The sequence below is a fragment of the Equus caballus genome, chromosome 22 (genome assembly GCF_041296265.1).
Source record: "Equus caballus isolate H_3958 breed thoroughbred chromosome 22, TB-T2T, whole genome shotgun sequence".
Lineage (NCBI taxonomy): Eukaryota > Metazoa > Chordata > Mammalia > Perissodactyla > Equidae > Equus > Equus caballus.
In genome coordinates, this window is record NC_091705.1 from 25,215,782 (window position 1) to 25,235,297 (window position 19,516).

At 45.1% G+C, this 19,516-nt stretch overlaps 1 protein-coding gene across 1 annotated transcript; it reads left to right on the forward strand.

Annotated features, from left to right (window-relative positions):
* The first annotated feature begins 394 nt into the window (after positions 1 to 394).
* On the forward strand, positions 395 to 16,740 carry BPIFA3 (BPI fold containing family A member 3). Its single transcript, XM_070247291.1, has 8 exons — positions 395 to 431; positions 603 to 741; positions 10,627 to 10,777; positions 12,587 to 12,694; positions 13,345 to 13,494; positions 14,691 to 14,775; positions 15,204 to 15,267; positions 15,813 to 16,740. Exons 2-8 carry the CDS (start codon positions 618 to 620, stop codon positions 15,845 to 15,847), a joined length of 717 nt encoding a protein of 238 aa, XP_070103392.1. The 5' UTR covers positions 395 to 431; positions 603 to 617; the 3' UTR covers positions 15,848 to 16,740.
* Positions 16,741 to 19,516: the final 2,776 nt, after the last annotated feature.

Consider the following 19,516-nt stretch of genomic DNA (forward strand, 5'->3'; position numbering starts at 1 on the left):
GTAAACAAGGGAGGTACGGGGCACATGAGGATTAATTAGACTCACACCTTGCCCATAAGAAACTGATAATTTGGTAGGGGATTCACAGATCAGCCATCCTTACTCATTCATGTATTCAGTCATTTAGTCACTCAACAAACATTCACTAGCACGTAATTTCTGGCAAGCAAGCATCATGGCAGGCATTGAGGATAATCTTGCCCTTAAGAAAGTCCTAGTCCCATTGGAGAGCCTGGGATTAGCCATCCTCACCCGTTCATTCATTCCTTTATTTATTCACTGAGAGTCACCAACATCCAGCCTGTGCAGGGTCTGGGAGAGGACTCCTGCTAGATGACCCAACAGTGGGCTCTGCTGGGCGTCTCCAAGCAACAAGGCCTCCCTCTGCAGCCCTGGCCTCCCCACAGGGTTCCACCTGCTGCCCTTACCATGTGAGCAAGCCCCAGGGACAGCTGCCAGAGCCCGTCACAACACCTCCCCACAGCATGCTGGGGTTGACTCTGGTGTCATCTTCCCACGGAAAACCATGAGTCCATCCCTCCGGGTGGCCACCCACACAGCCATCAGCCTGGGTACCATCTGACCCTTCTTGACACCTGCAGGTCCCAGAATCGAAGATGCATCCACTCTGGAGGCTCCTGGTCCTCCTCAGCTTGCTGGCCTTGCCCTCGGCCCTGCACGAGCAGCCCTGGCCTGGCCTGGCCAAGGCCCACATGGACAGCAAGTCTGCCCTGGCGAGACGTAAGCTGAGCCCGCACTCTGCCCATTGTCACAGGGTGGGAGGGGAAGCATCGTCTGGGCCCACCACTGACTTGCTGGGTGACCTCGGGTCAGTCACGTCCCCTCCTTTCTTCTTTTTTTCCTTAGACCTCACCTCAAGTACAGAAAATTGAGGTTGAGCTGATCATATGCCAATTCATAGCACGTCATCATCGTCACGAATCACCACAAAGTCCCTTTTTGTTTTATCTTATGTATTTTCAACTTTCCCTCTCATCCTCACTCCCATTTGCCACTCCCCGGCAGGCACCGCACCGTGTTTAATATATGTGTTTAAGTATGTCCACATCCTTATGAAAATGAAACATGCAGTGTTTTGATTTACATAAATGGTACTGCCATATAGATATCATTGTTTTTTATTATTTTCATTGGACACTCTGCTGTTGACGTCTCTGGCTTCAGACTGGTGCAGAGAAGTCCATGAGATTCCTCCTTTTCACCACCACTTGGCCGTTCCCCTTGGGATGGACTCTTGAGTTGTCTCTCGTTCCCCACTATTACAAACTACACTGAGATGAACATCCCTGCACGGGTCCCTGTTAGGATCTGGGGGAGAATTTCTCTGCAATATACCCAGAAAGGGGATGGCTGGGCACTTGGGCAGGTGCTAACTCAATTTAACTAAAGACTGCCAGATTGCTCTCTAGAATGGCTGTGCCTGTCTACACTGGCTCCAGTAATAAACAAGCATAACTGTCTCTCCGTCTTTCCCAACTCTGGGGAGTATCCATCTTAACCAGTCTACTTAGGCTGCCATAACAAGATACCACAGACCAAGTGGCTAAAACAAGAGACATTTATTTTCCCACAGTTCGAGCTGGAAGTCCAAGATGGAGGTGCCCACAGCATTGGTTTCTGAGGAAGCCTCTCTTCTTGGCTGCAGATGGCTACCTTCTTGCTGTGTCCTCACCTATGTGTGTGCACAGAGAGAGAGAGTGCATCTTGGTGTCTCTTCCTCTTCTTAGAAGAACACCAGTCCTATCAGATTAGGCCCCACCGTTATGACCTCATTTAACCCTGATCACCTCCTTGAAGGCCCTGGCTCCAGTATAGTCACACTGGAGGGCTGGGCTCAATATGTAAAGGGTGGAGGGGCACAATTCAGTCCATAACTCCATCTCTCAAATTGTTGCCAGTCTGATGTATAGTTGAGTGATGTCTAATTGTTTTAACTTGACTTGACCTAATTAGTTTGAGCATCTTCTTGAAATTTTGTTAGCCATTTTGATTTCTTTGAATTCTCTATTCTTATCTTTTGACCATTTTTCTGTTTACTTTCCTTTCTTTTTCTTTTATTCCCCTTCACTTAAGGAGATGTTAATTTATTCTTAACATTAGTCTCTTGGCAGGTCTAAGCACTGCTAACATTTCTCCCAAAATGTCATCTATTCACTTTATTTGTAGGTCCTACATTGAACAAGAATATTTTCAAACTCATCAAAATTTCATCTTATGGTTTCTGTTTGATGAGTCCTAAGCCCTTGTCCCTATCCCAGACACATTCTGCTTTGTTATTCCTAATAGCTTTCCAGTTTACCTTTCACATGTCAGTTTTTAGTCCATCTGGAGGCCATCTTTATGTATGTTTATGTGCATGAGTTAGAGGGCCAGCTTCCCCCGTCTCCATGTAACGAGTCCATTTTCTCAGCCCGTCTGCTTCATCATCAAGTTTCCAAACACACAGATTCCCTTCTGAGCTCTGTACTCTGTGTCTCTGTAACTGTTTCAACACCAATAACATAATATTTTAAATACTACATCTTTGTAAAATGCGGTTTTATCTGATGGACCTTTCTTCCTCCAAATGAATTTTGGGATGTGTTGAATTCCTTAAAAGAGAAAAAAAAATCATCTGGAAATTTGATTGGGGTTACATTGAATTTGTTTGTTAATTTAGAGAGAATTAACATTTTCGCAATATTGTCACACAATCACAACCTTAGTATAGCTCTCAGTTTATTCAGATTTTACCGTATGACCCTTAATAGAATTTTAAAGCCCTATAAACATCTTAAGCACGTTTTGTTAAATTGATTCCTAGAGAACTTATAGTTTTGTTGCTACGGTAAATATTCCCTGACTTTCTATTATATTTTCTAGTTGGTACACGAGAGGAAAGCTGATGATTTTTGAAAATTAATCTGCTGTCCAAAAGCCTTGCTGACCTCTTCTTAGTTCTAATGGTTTGTCTTATTTATTCTGTTGGATTTTCTAGCTAAAGGGTTATGTCATCTGCAAATAGTGACAGTTTTCTCTCTTCTCTTCTAAACCTTATACTTTCTGTGACTCTTTCATACCTTGCGGTATAGCTAAGACTCCTATGGGGTGGGAATGTGTCTAGAATTCTCCACTAAGTATGATATTTCCTGTAGACTTTTGGAATATAGTTTTCAGCATGTTAAGAAAGTCCCCTTACATTCCTAGTTTTCTGAATTTTTCTGAATCATAAATCAGTATTGGCCTTTAACAAATATTTTTCTGCATACAAGATTTAATCCGTTGTTTCCTCTAATCCATTAATGTGATAAAACATATTAATAGATTTTCTGATGTTGAACCCATTCTAGCATTTCTGGAATAAATATGATATTTTTCTAATGTACTATAATGAAATATTTATAATGTACTATTTTTATAATGTATCTATAATGTAGCATACTAAAATATGATATTTTACAGGGTAATAGGATATTTTTCAATATACTATTAGCTGTTAGATTTCTTAGCTAACGATTTATTTAGGATTTTAGCACATTTTTCATACCTAAACTTGATGTGTGACTTTCTTTCCTTGTACTGTCCTTGAGGCTAGGCAATTTGTACCAGGCTCATAAAACAAATTTGGCACTTTCTTATTTTTCTAATTTCTCTCACAATTACCTCTTCTTAAAAGTTTGCTGTAACCCTTCCATAAAACCATCTAGATCAAAAGCTTTTTGAGAATGAGATCCTCAGTTGCTATTTCTATTTCTTAATGGTTTTAGATTATGAATGTTTCCCATTTTCCCTCATCATAACTTGGCATTTTATGGTTTGTCATCAATGTATCCATTTCAATTAGGTTATCAAATACATTCCTGTGTTGTTGTGGGCCTCGGTATCCCCATCTGTACAATGGGTGAAGTTAGAATGGGGCTGCTTTTGAGACCTAAATGAAGGAAAGTACATGCAAAGTGCTTTTCCACCTGTGAATATATTTATCGCTACAACCACCTCTCATGTATCAGTTAGGATGCTTAGGTGCAAGTGACAGAAAACCCAACTCAACCTGACTGAAACAATAAAAAGAGCTATACCATGTAACTGAAAGTCAATGGCATGGCAAAATCCAGGTTGGGTTCAATCAGCAGCTCAAAGCTGCGATCCAGAACTGGATTTTGTCCATTTTTTAGCTCCACTATCATCCTGGTTTCATCCTCAGGCTGCTGGTCCCCCGTGTGGTAGGAAAATGGAGGCCAGTGGCCTTTGCAGCTACAGGCTGTCCTGTTCCTTATCAGTAGGAGAAAGAGAAGACACATTTTTCTCAAACATGAAACAGAAGATCTTCTGCTTAGGCTAATAAGGCCAACCTGGGTCACATGCCAACTTTAAACCTGAAAGAGTCACCGTGTAGTAATGGCTCAGATAATCAACAGGCTCATCTGGACCAGGAATTGGAGAGAGTGCCTGAGTCAAAACAGAGTTAAGATGGGAATATAGGATGGATGGAATGATAGGAAGGATGGATTGGAGAGTGCATGGATGGGAGAATGGATGGGAGGATGAATGGATATTGGATATGTGGATAGATGGAGGATGGATGTGAGGATGGATGGATGTGAGGATGGATGGATGGGAGGGTGGATGGAAGGATGAATTGATGGGTGGATATTGGATAGATGAGTAGGTAAAGGATAGATGGATATATCAAAGGATACTGCATTGGCAACTACTAGTGAAGGGTGCTCACAAATTCCCCTGAGCTAGTATCATCATTAACCAAGGACTACTAAGAGTTCTAGGCGTACCAACAGTTCCACTCTACCCTTGAAAGTGTTAGGTTAATGAATGTCTCTCCTACTAAACAGAAAACTGATTTGTGTCTTTAGTGCCCAGCACAGGGCCTGACACCCAGTAGATGCCCAATAAATATTCTTTGCATGAATGGTCTCAATGTTCTTCACAAGAATCCTATGAAATTGGTATTCTCACTGCCCCTATTATACAGATGAGGAAATCATCACTCTGGTTGCTGACAGAACTTGGATTTGAACCCAGATCTGTGACTCCAGACATACTTTCTTGTAAACATAAGGTGCTGAAAGTGGGTCAGGGAGCTGGCCCTGGGGATGCGGGGGTTGAGCTATAACAGTGCTTTCTGCAGTAACCCATAGGTCTCAGTGTGGGACCTGATCACAGGGAGGGTCAAGTCAGTGAAATCAATGTGTCCAGTGGTGAGCTCCAAGGTCCGTCAGAGCTGGGCCCGCATCCTGGGCAGGAGAGTCTAGAGCCAAGACATGCAGGACCTAAGTATGTCCATAGCTTTTAAAATTCTCTTCCTTTTGGGATTCGTTCTTTTCTGCTGGTAGCTCCACTCAGTCCTGCAGTTTATTCCAGGCCTGGGGTGGGAGGATTTGCATTTCTTCTCTCCTTATTTGCCCACCTACTTTTTATTTATTTGTTTGTTTGTTTCTTTGTTTTTTATTGTGGTAACTGGTTTATAACATTATATAAATTTCAGGTCTACATCATTATGTATTTCAATTCCTGTGTAGATTACATCATGTTCACCAGCAAAGGACTAATTACCATCCATAATGATACACATGTGCCTAATCACCCCTTTCACCCTCCTCCCTCCCCACTTCCCCTCTGGTAACCACCAATCCAATCTCTGTCTCTATGTGATTGTTGTTGTTTTTGTCTTCTACTTATGAGTGAGATCATACGGTATTTGGCTTTCTCCTTCTGACTTATTTCACTTAGCATTATACCCTCAAGGTCCATCCGTGTTGTCACAAATGGCCAGATTTCATCATTTCTTATGGCTGAGTAGTATTCCATTGTGTGTATATACCACATCTTCTTTACCCATTCATCCCTTGATGGGCACCTAGGTCACCTCGAAGTCTTGGCTATTGTGAATAATGCCGCAGTGAACAAAGGGATGCATGTGTCTTGACGCATCCCTATTTTCATGTTCTTTGGATAAATATCCAGCAGTGGAATAGCTGAATCGTATGGTAGTTCTATTCTTAATTTTTTGAGAAATCTCCATACTGTTTTCCATAGTGGCTGCAGCAGTTAGCGCTCACACCAGCAGTGTATGAGAGTTCCCCTCTTTCCACGTCCTCTCCAGCACTATTTCCTGCCTTATTAATTATAGCCATTCTGACAAGAGTGAGGTGATATCTCATTGTAGTTTGGATTTGCATTTCCCTGTTAATTAAGGATGTTGAACATCTTCTGATGCGCCTGTTGGCCATCTGTATATCTTCTTTGGAGAAATGTCTGTTCAGATCTTTTGCTCATTTTTTAATTGGGTTCTTGGTTTTTTTGCTGTTGTGATGTGTAGGTTCTTTGCATATTTTGGATATTAACCCCTTATCAGATATATGGTTTGCAAATATCTTCTCCCAATTGTTAGGTTGTCTTTTTGTTTTGCTGATGGTTTCTTTTACCATGTAGAAGGTTTTTAGTTTAATGTAGATCCATTTGTTTGTTTTTCCTATTGCCTCCCTCCCTCGGTCAGACATGATACTTGAAAATATGCTGCTAAGACTGACATTGAAGAGTGTATTGCCTATGTTTTCTTCTAGAAGTTTCATGGTTTTGGGTCCTACATTCAAGTCTTTAATCCATTTTGAGTTACTTCTTGTGTATGGTGTAAGATAATGGTCTACTTTCATTCTTTTGCATTTGGCTGTCCAGTTTTCCCACCACTATTTATTGAAGAGACTTTCCTTTCTCCATTGTATGTTCTTGGCTCCCTTGTTGAAAATTTGCTGTCCATAGATGTGTGCGTTTATTTCTGGGCTCTCCATTCTGTTTCATTGATCCATGTGTCTGTTTTTGTGCCAGTACCACACTGTTTGGGTTACTATAGCTTTGTAGTATATTTTGAAATCAGGGTGTGTGATACCTCCCACTTTGTTCTTTTTACTCAGAATTCCTTTGGTTATTTGGGGTCTTTTGTTCTTCCATGTAAGTTTTAAGAATCTTTGTTCTATTCCTGTGAAAACTGCTGTTGGAAGTTTAATAGGGATTGCATTGAATCTGTAGATTGCTTTAGGAAGTATGGACATTTTAACTATGTTAATTCTCCCAATCCAAGAGCATGGAATATCTTTCCATTCTTTGTGTCTTCTTAAATTTCTTTCCACAACATTTTATAGTTTTCAATGTACAGATCTTTCACCTCTGTGGTTAAGTTTATTCCTAGGTGTTTTATTCTTTTTGTTACAATTGTAAACGTAATTGTACTCTTAATTTCTCTTTCTGATACTTTGACGTTAGTGTATAGAAACACAACTGGTTTTTGTATGTTGAGTTTGTATCCTGCAATTTTACCATATTCATTTATTATTTCTAAAATTTTTAGTGGATTCCTTGGCTTTTCTATATATAAAATCATGCCGTCTGCAAATAGTGAAAGTTTCACTTCTTCCTTTCCAATTTGGATCCCTTTTACTTCTTTTTCTTGCCTGATTGCTCCAGCTAGGACTTCCAATACTATGTTAAATAAGAGTGGTGAAAGTGGGCATCCTTGTCTGGCTCCTGTTCTTAGAGGGATAGATTTCAGTTTTTCTCCATTGAGATTGATGTTAGCTGTGGGTTTGCCATATACGGCCTTTATTATGTTGAGGTACTTTCCTTCTACATCCATTTTAGTCAGAGTTTTTATCATAAATGGATGCTGTATCTTGTCAAATGCTTTCTCTGCATCTATTGAGATGATCATGTGATTTTTATTCTTCATTTTGTTAATTGGTGTATCACATTGATTGGTTTGTGGATGTTGAACCATCCCTGCATCCCTGGAGTAAATCCCACTTGATCATGGTGTATGGTTGTTTTAATGTATTGTTGTACTCGATTTGCCAGTGTTTTGTTGGGGATTTTTGCACCAATGTACATCAGTGATATTGGCCTGGAATTTTCTTGTTTCATGTTCTCCTTGTCTAGTTTAGGTTTCAGGGTAATGTTGGCTTCATAGAATGAGTTAGGAAGCCTCCCCTCCTCTTCAACGTCTTGGAAGAGTTTGAGAAGGATAGGTATTAAGTATTCTTTGGATGTTGGGTAGAATTCACGAGGGAAGCCATCTGGTCCTGGACTCTTATTTTCTGGGAGGTTTTTGATTACTGTTGCAATCTCCTTACTGGTGATTTGTCTATTCAAATTCTCTATTTCCTCTTGATTCAGTTTTGGAAGGTTGTATGATTCTAAGAATTTATCCGTTTCTTCTAGATTATCCAATTTGTTGGCATATAGTTTTTCATAGTATTCTCTTATATTCTTTTGTATTTCTGAGCTGTCTTCTCTCATTTCTCCTCTTTCATTTCTGATTTTATTTATTTGAGCCTTCACTCTTTTTTCCTTGGTGAGTCTAGCTAAAGATTTGTCAATTTTGTTTATCTTTTCAAAGAACCAGCTTTTGGTTTCATTGACTTTTTCTATTGTATTCTTAGTCTCTATTTCATTTATTTCCTCTCTGATTTTTATTATTTCCTTCCTTTTACTGATTTTAGGCTTTATTTGTTCTTCTTTCTCCAGTTCCTTTAGGTGCATTATTGGATTGTTTAATTGAGATTTTTCTTGTTTGTTGAGGTAGGCTTGTATTGCTATAAACTTCCCTCTAAGAACCGTTTTTGCTGTATCCCATAAATTTTGGCATGTTTTATTTTCCTTTTCAATTGTCTCCAGGTATTTTTTTATTTCTCCTTTGATTTCTCCATTGACCCAATTGTTGTTCAGTAGCATTTTGTTTAATCTCCACATATTTGTGGCTTTTCTGATTTTCTTCCTGTGGCTGATTTCTCGTTTCATGCCATTGTGCTCAGAAAGGTGCTTGGTATTGTTTCAATCTTCTTAATTTACTGAGACTTGTTTTGTGCCTAATATGTGATGTATCCTGAAGAATGTTCCATATGCATTTGAAAAGAATGTGTATTCTGCACTTTTTGGATGGGATGTTCTGTATTAATCTATTAAGTCCGTCTGGACTAATGTGTCATTTAAGGCTAATATTTCCTTATTGATCTTCTGTTTCAATGATCTATCCATTGGTGTAAGTCGACTGTTAAAGTCCCCTACTATTATTGTATTACTAATTCTCCTTTTAGGTCTTTTAATAATTCCTTTTTATATTTAGGTGCTCCTATGTTGGGTTCATAGATATTTACAAGTGTTATATCCTCTTGTTGGATTGTTCCCTTTATCATTATGTAGTAGTCTTCCTTGTCTCATGTTAGAGTTTTTGTTTTAAAGTCTATTTTGTCTGATATAAGTATTGCTACCTCAGCTTTCTTCTCATTGCCATTTGCATGGAGTATCTTTTTCCATCCCTTCACTTTCAGTTTGTGAGTGTCTTTTGTATGCAGCATATACATGGGTCTCATTTCCTTATCCAATCGATCACCCTATGCCTTTCGATTGGAGGATTTAGTTCATTGACATTTCAAGTCGCTATTGATAAATATGTACTTATTGCCATCTTGTTACTTTTTTTCTGGGTCTTTTATTAGTTCTTCTCTGTTTCCTTCTTCTTCTCTTGCTCTCTTCCCTTGTGGTTTGATGGCTTTCTTTAGTATTATGTTTGGGTTTCTTTCTCTTAATTTTTTGTGTACTTATTATAGGTTTCTTTTTTATCTTTTCCAATTCTTTGTTGAAGTTCTCACTGAGTTCATCCATTCTTCTCCCACAATGAGTGAGCATCCTCATGACTGTTTGTTTGAACTCTTTCTCAGGTAGATTGTTTATCTCTGTTTTGTTTAGTTCTTTTCCTGGGATTTTGTCCTATTCCCTTACTTGGAACATATTCCTTTGCCTCCTCATTTTGCCTCATTCTCTTTGCTTATATATGTGCATTAGCTAGGTCAGCTACATCTCTGGGCCTTGGAGAGGTGGCCTTATGTAATCAATGCCTTATGAGGCCCAGCCCTGTGCTTCCCACTCGTCACCAGTTCCAAATGTTCCAGGAGTGTCCTCTTTATGGGCTATTTGTGTCCTTCTGTTGTGGCAGGGTTGCTCTTGCTGCTGGTGCCCAAGGAGGCTAGGCTGTCCCCCTGGCCAGCTGGTTGTAGTGTTCAGCTGCAGGTGGCTGGTATGGTCCCTTCAGTCACTTTATCAGAGATGGGGAGCCCCAGAACAGTCAGTTGCAACAGCTAATGGCACATTCCTGTGGCAATTTTCCTGTTAAGTGATCAGGCCCCCAGGATGGCTGATTTCTAGGCTCAGGGGCTTACAGTTGGTGTAGGCCTCCAGTCTGCAAGGCTCTTATCAGCTGTCTCAGGACTGCAGCTGAGTGTTTGCCCACCTATGTTTCTCTTCAACATTTATTGTGATCTACATCCTGTATGCCAGGCTCTGTGTCCCAGATTCAGCAATATGGCATTGGGGGAACTTTCAACCATAACCTCTTCTTTGAGGAGCGTGGCCTGCCAGACCCTCTGCAGGTGCATCACATCAACTCTGCAAAGTAAATTTCGCAAATCAAGAATGTGGGTCTCAGGGTTGGGGGTGGGGGAATGACAGGCACCAATCACTCAGCAAGAAATGGGTGCACCAGCCTGCAACCTAGGTCTCCTGACTCCAAACTCCCCATGTTTTCCATGACATTGTGCCATGTCCTTTGTCCATTGCCAGTTATTTCCCAGGGCCTCATGAAGCACAACGCAGAAGGCCGAATCCGGAATATCTGTCTCCTAGACAGTCTGAATGTCTCAGGCCAGATGGCCCCAGGGGTGGTGGGCTGGCTAATTAGCAGCATGAAGCTTCAGCAGCGTCAAGAAGGCAGGTGAGACCCTGAACCCCAGCCCTGGCCCAGGAACTCTTTGTAAAGCTCTGGGTCAGAACTCAGAGCTGAGGGGATGGAGGTACAAGGCCTGTGAAGAGGGAAGGAAAAGGAAGATTAGAAGGAGGAGATGTAAGGCCCAATACAAGACGAGTAAGTACCCCAAAACAAGGGGTCATTTGGGGAGGCAGCTTATCAGGGTAATTAAAAGTGAAGGCTTGGAAATAAAAGTTTCTGCATTTAAATCCTGGCTCTGCCACCAGCCTTAGAGAAGTTGCTGGACCACTCTGGCCTCATCTATAACAACGGTACACAGAGAACATAGCCTGGATAAACATCTGGGGTGCCAAAGGACCTCAGGACTAGAGTCAGACATTTGAACCCCACTCTCTTGCTTGACAGCTGTGGGACTCTTGGCAAGGCATTTGAGCAACCTGAGCTTGGGCCTCTGATCCTCATCAGTGAAATGGGCATGAGAACTGTCCCCGCCCACAGGAGGGGTTGGGAGCTTTCTCTGCTGCACAAGGCCACTGGTTACTCCATTAACTATGCAGAACTGGGCCTGTCCTGCTCACCTCCCCTGTCCCTCAGCTTCCCACTCTCCAAGCTGCTCAATTGCATCTGCAGCCTCGAGCTCCCATCTCTCTGATTCAAATCCCTCACTCTCTCCATTTCATGAGCACCAGTGCTCACCAACAGGGTTCTCCTTGACGTGTGCAGTTGCAATCACCTCTCTTCATTCATTCCTTTAACAGTTGTCATAATTATTTGTTGAGCGCCTACTGCATACCAGGACCTGGGCTGGGTGTGAGGAATATAGCTATAGACCAGACACAGGGTCACTGCGTTTTTGGATCTCGCATCCTCGTTAGCGAGATAGGCCCTGGAAGTAAACAACTAATTTCAGATGGAGGGATGTATCCAAGAGAAAGTTAGCAAGGTAAGGGGTGAGAGAGTGAGGGGCTGATCAGGAGGCCTTTCTAAAGAAGTAACCCTTAAGTAGAAACTTGAATGAAGGGAAGGAAGTGAGAGACTTGAAGGAAATGGGGAGTGGAGAATGCAAAGGCCCTGAGGCAGGGAAGAGACTGGTGTGTTTGAGGAAGAGAAAAAGTCCTATGTGGCTGGGTGAGAAGGGGGAGGATGGTAGGAGATGGGGTCGCAGAGGCAGATGGGCCAGACCTGCAAGTCTTAAGAGCTATGGTGTGGCGTTTGGGTTTTATTCCAAGGGCAGTGAGAAACCAGTGGAGAATGTTGAGTGACGGAGTGTTAGGGCCCCTGTGGCTGCCACATGGAGAAAAGTTTGCAGAGAGACCAAGTTCATGACAAGGAGCCAGAAACTAGAGCATCTCCAGGCAAGAAGTGATGGTGACCTGGACCAGGTGAAAGTGACAGAGGTGGTGGGAAGAGGCCAAGTTCAGGATATATTTTGCAGGCAGAGACAACTTGATTCTCTGGCAGGTTGCATGTGGAAGTGAGGGCTGGAGAGAAGTCACAGATAGCTCCTGGGGTGTGGCTCTGGGCACCTGGTTGATGGTGGGGCCGTCTTGTGAGAGGGGAGGCTTGGTCTGAGAACAAGCCCAGGGTCTGGGTCTGCAGTTGGCTGTGGGTTGCACAGATCAGCTGTATCTATCAGGAGACCCTGGGACAGCGTGCAGCCCAGGGTTCCTGCCCTCAGAGCAGCTGTAAAAGGATCTGACTCCAAATCCCACTGCCGGGCCCTTTCTACAGACGGTCCAGGCTTGTTTCTCAGTCCAAGACCTTCACGTCTGTGGTCCCTCCCTCTTGCGGGGCCTCTGCTCTCTCCTTGTGCAGCGCCAACATCACCAACATTCAGCTGGACTGTGGCGAGATCTGGATGTCTTTCCAGAAGGAGTGGTTCTCTGCAAACTTCTCCCTTGAATTCGACACTGACATGAGACTGTGAGTCACACAGAAGTGGGGTCTGAGGGGTGCTGCTCCTCCTGATGGGAACCTGGCATCTGCGGGGGAGGGGAATTTGGAAACCTGGGGACCCAGATCTATCTGACACCAACCTGGTTTCAAATCTTGGATTCTGAACTCACTGGCTGTGTGATCTTGGACAAGTCACTGCATGTCTCTGTTCCTTGGTTTCTTCAGCTGGCATGTGGATGGCCATCAGTGGTCAGTGGGGGCAGGTCATTTGTTCATTTAAACCTACGTGAGATCACTAACGGACTTAAAAAAAGGGAAATTCTAATTATCTTATCATCCTTTCCTCCTCCTGTTCAAACCATCCTATAACATCCATTGCTCCCAAGGAAAGGGAGGCTGCAGCTAAGCGGTGAGGATTTTAAAAATAAGATTAACTCTCAGCTTCTGAATTTCCAAAGGCCCCTAATCTGGTCTATTTAAAGGACTTTCAGAAGCCGCTCTGGCTCATAGCAGTTTTCTCATAATCACCGACTGCAGGATTCAACATGCAGGCCAGGAGGAGCCCAGGGGGCTGGTTTGTCCTTTTGTCTAAAGAGCCACTCTTCTCCTCAGCTGCTTCCACCCCTGCTCTTCCTCCGTCTCCTGCCCTTTCCCCTCCTCCTCTCTCTTGTCCCCAGGCCCTTCAACGACAAGATCATAAAGGCGCATGTGCACACGAACCTCGTTGTGGAGTTCTGGCTGGAGAAAGACGAGTTTGGCCGGAGGGATCTGGTGATAGGCGATTGCGGCGTGGAGCCCGGCAGCGTCCACATGACAGTCCTGACTCAGTAAGGTCCCAGCTGCCCCTCCCCAGGGTGACCATTCCTAGCTGCGGCCACACAGCTCCACCACCTCCCGGATGAGCCCCAAACGGATCTCACCCTTTCCCCAGGATCTGCTCTCCTCCCACGTCCCCACCTCAGTGTCGGCCCTGCCGCCTCCCAGAAGCCAGACTCTCCCTCCTCACTCCCCACAGCCCCTCTTCACCCGCTCCCATCAATGACCTCCTGGCCGCCCCCACTTGCTCCCTTTCTCTCCATCCCACAGCCACAGCCCCCGGCTCATAGTCCACGACCTGGACAGTTGTGAGAGCCTCCCCCTCCTTCCCCCGACTCAGACCTCGCCTCCTTCAGTGCATTCTCTCCTGCAGCAGCAGTAACTTTCTAGCACAGAAAACTGGTCATGTCTGTGGCCTCTGCTCCTAACCCTCCAGTGGTTCTCCAGAGCCCTCTGGATGAACAGCAAACTGATGATGTCACTCAAGGCCCTACTGTGCTCTCCCCTGCCCTACTCTGCAGCTCTCTGCCCTATAGTCTCTTGGAAGGACCCATCCCTCCTTCAACACGCCATGCATTTGCACACAACCTTGCCTTTGCACGTGCTGATCCTTTGCCTGGAATACCCTTCCCTTCTTCTCTAAAGCTCCTCCTCATCCCTCATTCATTCAACAAACATTTACTGAGAGCCTACTGTGTGCCAGGCACAGCGTGCTTGATGCCAGAGATACAGTGGTGAACAAGACAGAAAAAACAGGTAAATGAAGATCCATACCCCGGCTGACCAAGTCTGCCAACCTCAGCACACTGAGTCCCTTGAGGGCAAGATTTACATCAGGTTTCTCTCTGGAATTCCAGGATGCTGGAAACAACGAAGTCTTAGGTAGATGTCCATTCATTTATTCATCTGACTTTCACTGAATGCCTAGATCATACCAGTTGCTCATGGACAAGACAGTGCAGGGGGCAGACTGTGGACCCTGGAGCTCTGCTGACCTTGTTCTAGTCTATTCAACACTTACAGGCCATGTGACCTCAGACAAGTGGCATCATCCCTCTGAATCGCCCTTTTTTGCTGATGGTGATGCCTCCTGGACAGGGCTGGCAGAGGATGCAACGACTGTCTGAGGTGTACTCAACACTTAGCACCTGGCATTTATACTGCCCATGTTTATCTGTCCATTCTGTACATCTGCCTCTCTTTCTAGAGATTGCCCACCAAAGATGAAACATTTTCTCCGCAACCTCAGACACAATCTGAAAAAAGTTATCCCACACCAGGTAGAAAGTCAGGTAAGCCTGAGAAAAATATTTTTTCCGTGGGTATCCTTGAGTGTGAGGGTCGGGGCATATCTAATGGCAGCCCAGCAAAGAGTTTCAAACCCTAGGTAACAGAACCTGAAAGACCTCTTAAAAATTTCAGTTTTGCCATCTACTGGCTGGGTGTCCTTGAGCAAGTGACTTAGCCTTGCAGAGCCTCAGTTTTCTCATCTGTAGCATGGGAACCAGTATGGTCCCTAGCTGATAGAGATGTCACAGGGATTGAGAGAGACAAAGCAAGAAAGTGCTGTGCATGGCATGTGGTTGGCGATCAATACAAGGGAGCACTCTTGCCATGATTGCTTGTGGAAATCCAGTGGAGTCTAAGCTTCTAGCCACAGGCCTCTAGCCTTCTTTTCCCGGTCTCTGGTCTGACCCTTCTGTCTGTGCTGCTGGCCCAGGTGTGTCCTCTGACCGGTGAAGTCCTCAGGCAGCTGGATGTGAAACTGTTGAAAAGCCTCATGGGTGAGTCTGTGTGTCCATCCAGGGAGGAGGACTCAGGACTGGAAAATGGCTGGAGGAGGTGCCCCACATGGAGCTCCCAGCGAGGCCTGCTCAGGGGGGTCTGCATGTGCTCTGAGATCTCTTAGAGGTGACAATATCATGATGACCATTACTGTCCTGTGAGAAAGCTGGGACAGCAGAGGGGATCCCTACCAAGCCGGCTGTGCCCCACCAAGTCACTCACACCTACCACTCACCAGAGCTTGTGGCTTCTCCCAAGATTTCCACTCAATCCTTTAGGGAGCACTGGCCCCACCCCAGACTGAGACCACCCCCTTGAGCTGCAGATAAACAGATACGGTCCCCGCCCTCACGGGGCTCACAGTCTCGAGAATGGAAGACAGCAAGGAGCGCATCACTAGCTATCACTTGGAAAGAGTTCTAACACAAGTGCTCCTGGCACTGGCCCTTGGTCAGCATGGATGGATGAGAGTCCCCTTCAGTGGGGATCTAGGATTTGGAGGGACAGACATGCTGGTGAGTGACACTGCCTCTTCTCCTTACAGAACAGGCTGCTGCTCAGGAACTCAACCAACTGTGAAACAGCCAACCCCCCACATGTCAGACTTAGTGTCCTCCAGCGATGCACTGATGATTATTAGAGGGAGATTCCACACCTTGGGACCTTACGCCTTCCTTAGATTGTGGCTTCCACTGACCCGAAAACATTGACCACAGGCCCTGTGGACATCCCGTCCTCTCCCATAATAAATTTTAGCTCTGAAGGTGCAGGGGTCCCCCAGCCTGGGCCCTGAGGTTTAGGTTCCAGAAGTAAACTTGATGAAGGTCCATCTTGATACTAAATATGCCTGCATTTGCTCATCAGCCCAGAAGTATCTGAGAACATACTCTTTTCCAGTAATTTGGAGCCAGAAACCCATCTATGAGTTTACTCATCAATGCAGGGAAGGCCCTGTGGAGATTTCCCATTCCCTCATTCAGTCCACCCACACTTATTGAGCACCTCCTACATGCCAAGCACTTTTTGGGCTCCAAGGGAGTGTAGAGAAAGGGTGACGGAGTGGAAAAGCATAAATTTGGCACTGAGTTCAAATTCAATCCAGTCCAAAGAGCAGTTCCATGAGGGTGTGGACCGTGTGCACTGGGGAGACCAATGACCCCCGCCCCAGTGCAGGGCTGGCACAGTGTGTGAGCTCAGCAAATACCTGAGCTTAAATGATGGATGAATGCTGGTCCTATGACTCACTAGCTAGGTTTGGGACAAGGCACTTTCCCTTTTGCTCTTCCTCACCTGCAAAATGGGAACAGAAATCTCACAGGATGTGGAGCAACAGGGGCCCTCACACTGTGGGTGGGAGGTGAGTCGTACGACCACTTTATAAAACCAAATGGCGCAGACCACACAGGACTTAACCTCCACAGCACAGGGCCAGGCCCTAACAAAAATTTTTAAAATAAAAAATATTTACCATGCGGGATGTTTGTAGGAGTATGTGGAAAAATTTGCAATGTTTATTGTGTGCTAGTTCCATGGGAAATGCTTATTAAACGTCATTTGATTCATTGTTAATTATTTGATTAATGACTCTTCAATTCTTAAGTATTGATTCCCTCCTCCACCCAAGGGGAGGGAAAGTATACTGAGAAATCAAGGGGAGATAACACAGAGGTATTAATAATAGGAGCACACACATGTTAAGACTTGGCGTGTGCCAAGCTGGGTGCTCAGAGCTTCATTCAGCATCTCAGCAAATCCTCACAGCAACCCCATGAAGTACAAACCTGCTATCCTATTTTATGCATGAGGACACTGGGCTCAGAGAGAGAAAGTCCCTCGCTCAAGGTCACACAGCCAGGAAAGACCAAGTTGACTGCACTCAGGCAGCCACACTCTAGAGCCTACGCTTCTGACCACTGTGAATGCCCCCTGCAGCCTTCCCTCCCTTCCTTCTGACACCTCCCCACACGCTGAGGGGAAACGATGAAATACGTGCTCAGCTGGATTGACAAGCTCAGAGAAGGAAGTGTCCAGAGGTCAGAGATGAAAATATGGAGAGAGCTCTTTCAATTCTGACTCCCTAATCAGAAATGCTTCGCTGGGGATTTGGAAGCCTAAACACCCAAGTTCACTCAGATGCTTCCCCTTGACAGCCTTGAGTTTATGGGGATTTTCCTGCTCGTGATTCAAAGAGCAAACATGGGAGGGTGGGTCCCATCCTCCAGCGAGCTTGCCTGGTCCCTCAGTGAAGGCTGCTTTTGTCTGCCTTCCTCCTGACCCATCCTGGACAGATTGGGGGTCTCCTTCCTCAAGGGGCCTCCTTGGGTTTCTCCCATTCTCTTTGCTTTCATTTTAAGGTTCCTGGAGCCATGACCTCAACGTGTCTTCTCCTGAAAAAGCTTGTTGCATAGTGGACCTCTATTATGATACTGGGTTGGGGTGTAATTTAAGCAGAAATTCAGCCCTGAGTGCTCAGATTCATGCCCGAGCGCTCCCTGTCTGTGCCTGTAACTTCCAGGCCCTTCCACTGCAGAGCTCGGATTCTGAGCCAGGGATTGGGCTGCGTGCTGCATGTAGCTCCACGTAACCCTCTCCCAGCCCTGGATGTGGGTGCCGTCAGCTCCACATAGACGATAGATGAGGACAGATGAGGACAGATGATAGATGAGGAAACCATGGCTCAATGAAGGAAAGCCTCATGCCCACGTCCCTGGCTGAGCTGGACTTGGAATCCCGACTGCCTGATTTCTTGGGTGGGGAGGCTCCAGAGAACATGAGCGGGCACTTTCTGAACTGAAGACTCTCAGATGCAAACTTGCTCCTGAAGTAAAGAACACGAAAACCAGACAGCCCCAAGGACAGTCTGACATCACCTCTTCCCTCTGAGGTGACCTTGGGCAGATCACTGTCCTCCCTGAGCCTCAGTGCCCCCACAGGGTTCTTAGAGATGGGATAAAGTGCTAGTGTGTCATAGAAAGCTATTATAATTATTAGCTGTAAATGTAGGGAGGAAGATTAATCTCCAAGGTAAGTGGAACTTGACTTAAGCAAACTCTGCTTAAGAAAATTTATTATTTTCTCATCAAAATTGGAGCACGTAGCTCTCAGTGAACGCTTTTTTCCCTCTACCCCTCAAAAAAACCACTGGGGTTTCTAAAGCCATCGGAAGACCCCCCTCCAACTCAGCCCCCTCCTGACCCTCCTCCCAGGAAACAGAACCAGCAACCCACTCCCACGTTCTAGAGAACAGACCTTGCACAGGTCAGAGCCGCTTGAAAAATAAAATTAACTCCTCCCTTTATAAATGGATCTCTTGATTCAAAAAACGATACCAGTAAAGGCTCTCACCACAGTCACAATCTGACATGCAGGAAGAAAGGAGCACCCCCTGCAGTTTCTGAGGAACACATAGGGAAGGCACTGACATCACCAACACGGAAAACACTGTCTCCAAATGTGAGCGGCATGGCCTTCCACGTTTCCTCACGCCCCACGACTCCTGCCCTGCTCGGGGCAGTGGAACATGCAGCCCTGTGGCTTCAAGGAAGGGCAACTTTGGCAGAAGCAGAGAGAAAGCTTTTGAGTTTCCACAGCCCGGGTCTTTGACAAACAGTAGTGACAGAGAGCAGATCAGTGGGTGGGGGAGGGTGTGACTATAAAAGGGCGGGAAGAGGGGGTTTTGGGGGTGATGGAGCTGTTCTATATCCTGATCATTATGGCAGCTACATAAACCCACACAAGAGTTAATATTCATAGAAATGTGCACCCAGAGAAAAAAACTAATTTGACTGCACGTTAATTTTTTTGAAAGAGTTTTTTAAGTCTTGGTTTTTCAATTTCAAATCTCAGAGCATAGGTGACATCAAGAATAGCACATATACAATGAATTGAAGCAAGGGTTCCTGCCCCCAAGACTAAAACACTCCCCATGTTGTGTTGGTGGAGTGTGAGAATCCAAGAGAAATTAAGAGAACATAGTTCTGGTGAGTTCTGGAAAGTGTCTCATGCCCTTGCGACTCCCCAGGCAAAACCTGGCGTGGGAGGAGGAACACAGAAAACCTAAGTCGGTGGATTGAAGAACAGAGGGTGAATCTGCCCCTGTTCCCCTCCAGAGCCGAGAGAGATGACGAGACCCCAGGGAGAGAAGGGTAACTGGAGGGTCCAGAGGGGTCCAGGTAGATGGGCTGGGCTGGCTCCCCCTGGTCCTGCCCAACAAATCAAGAAACAGCAGAAACTCCGGGTGTCTAACAA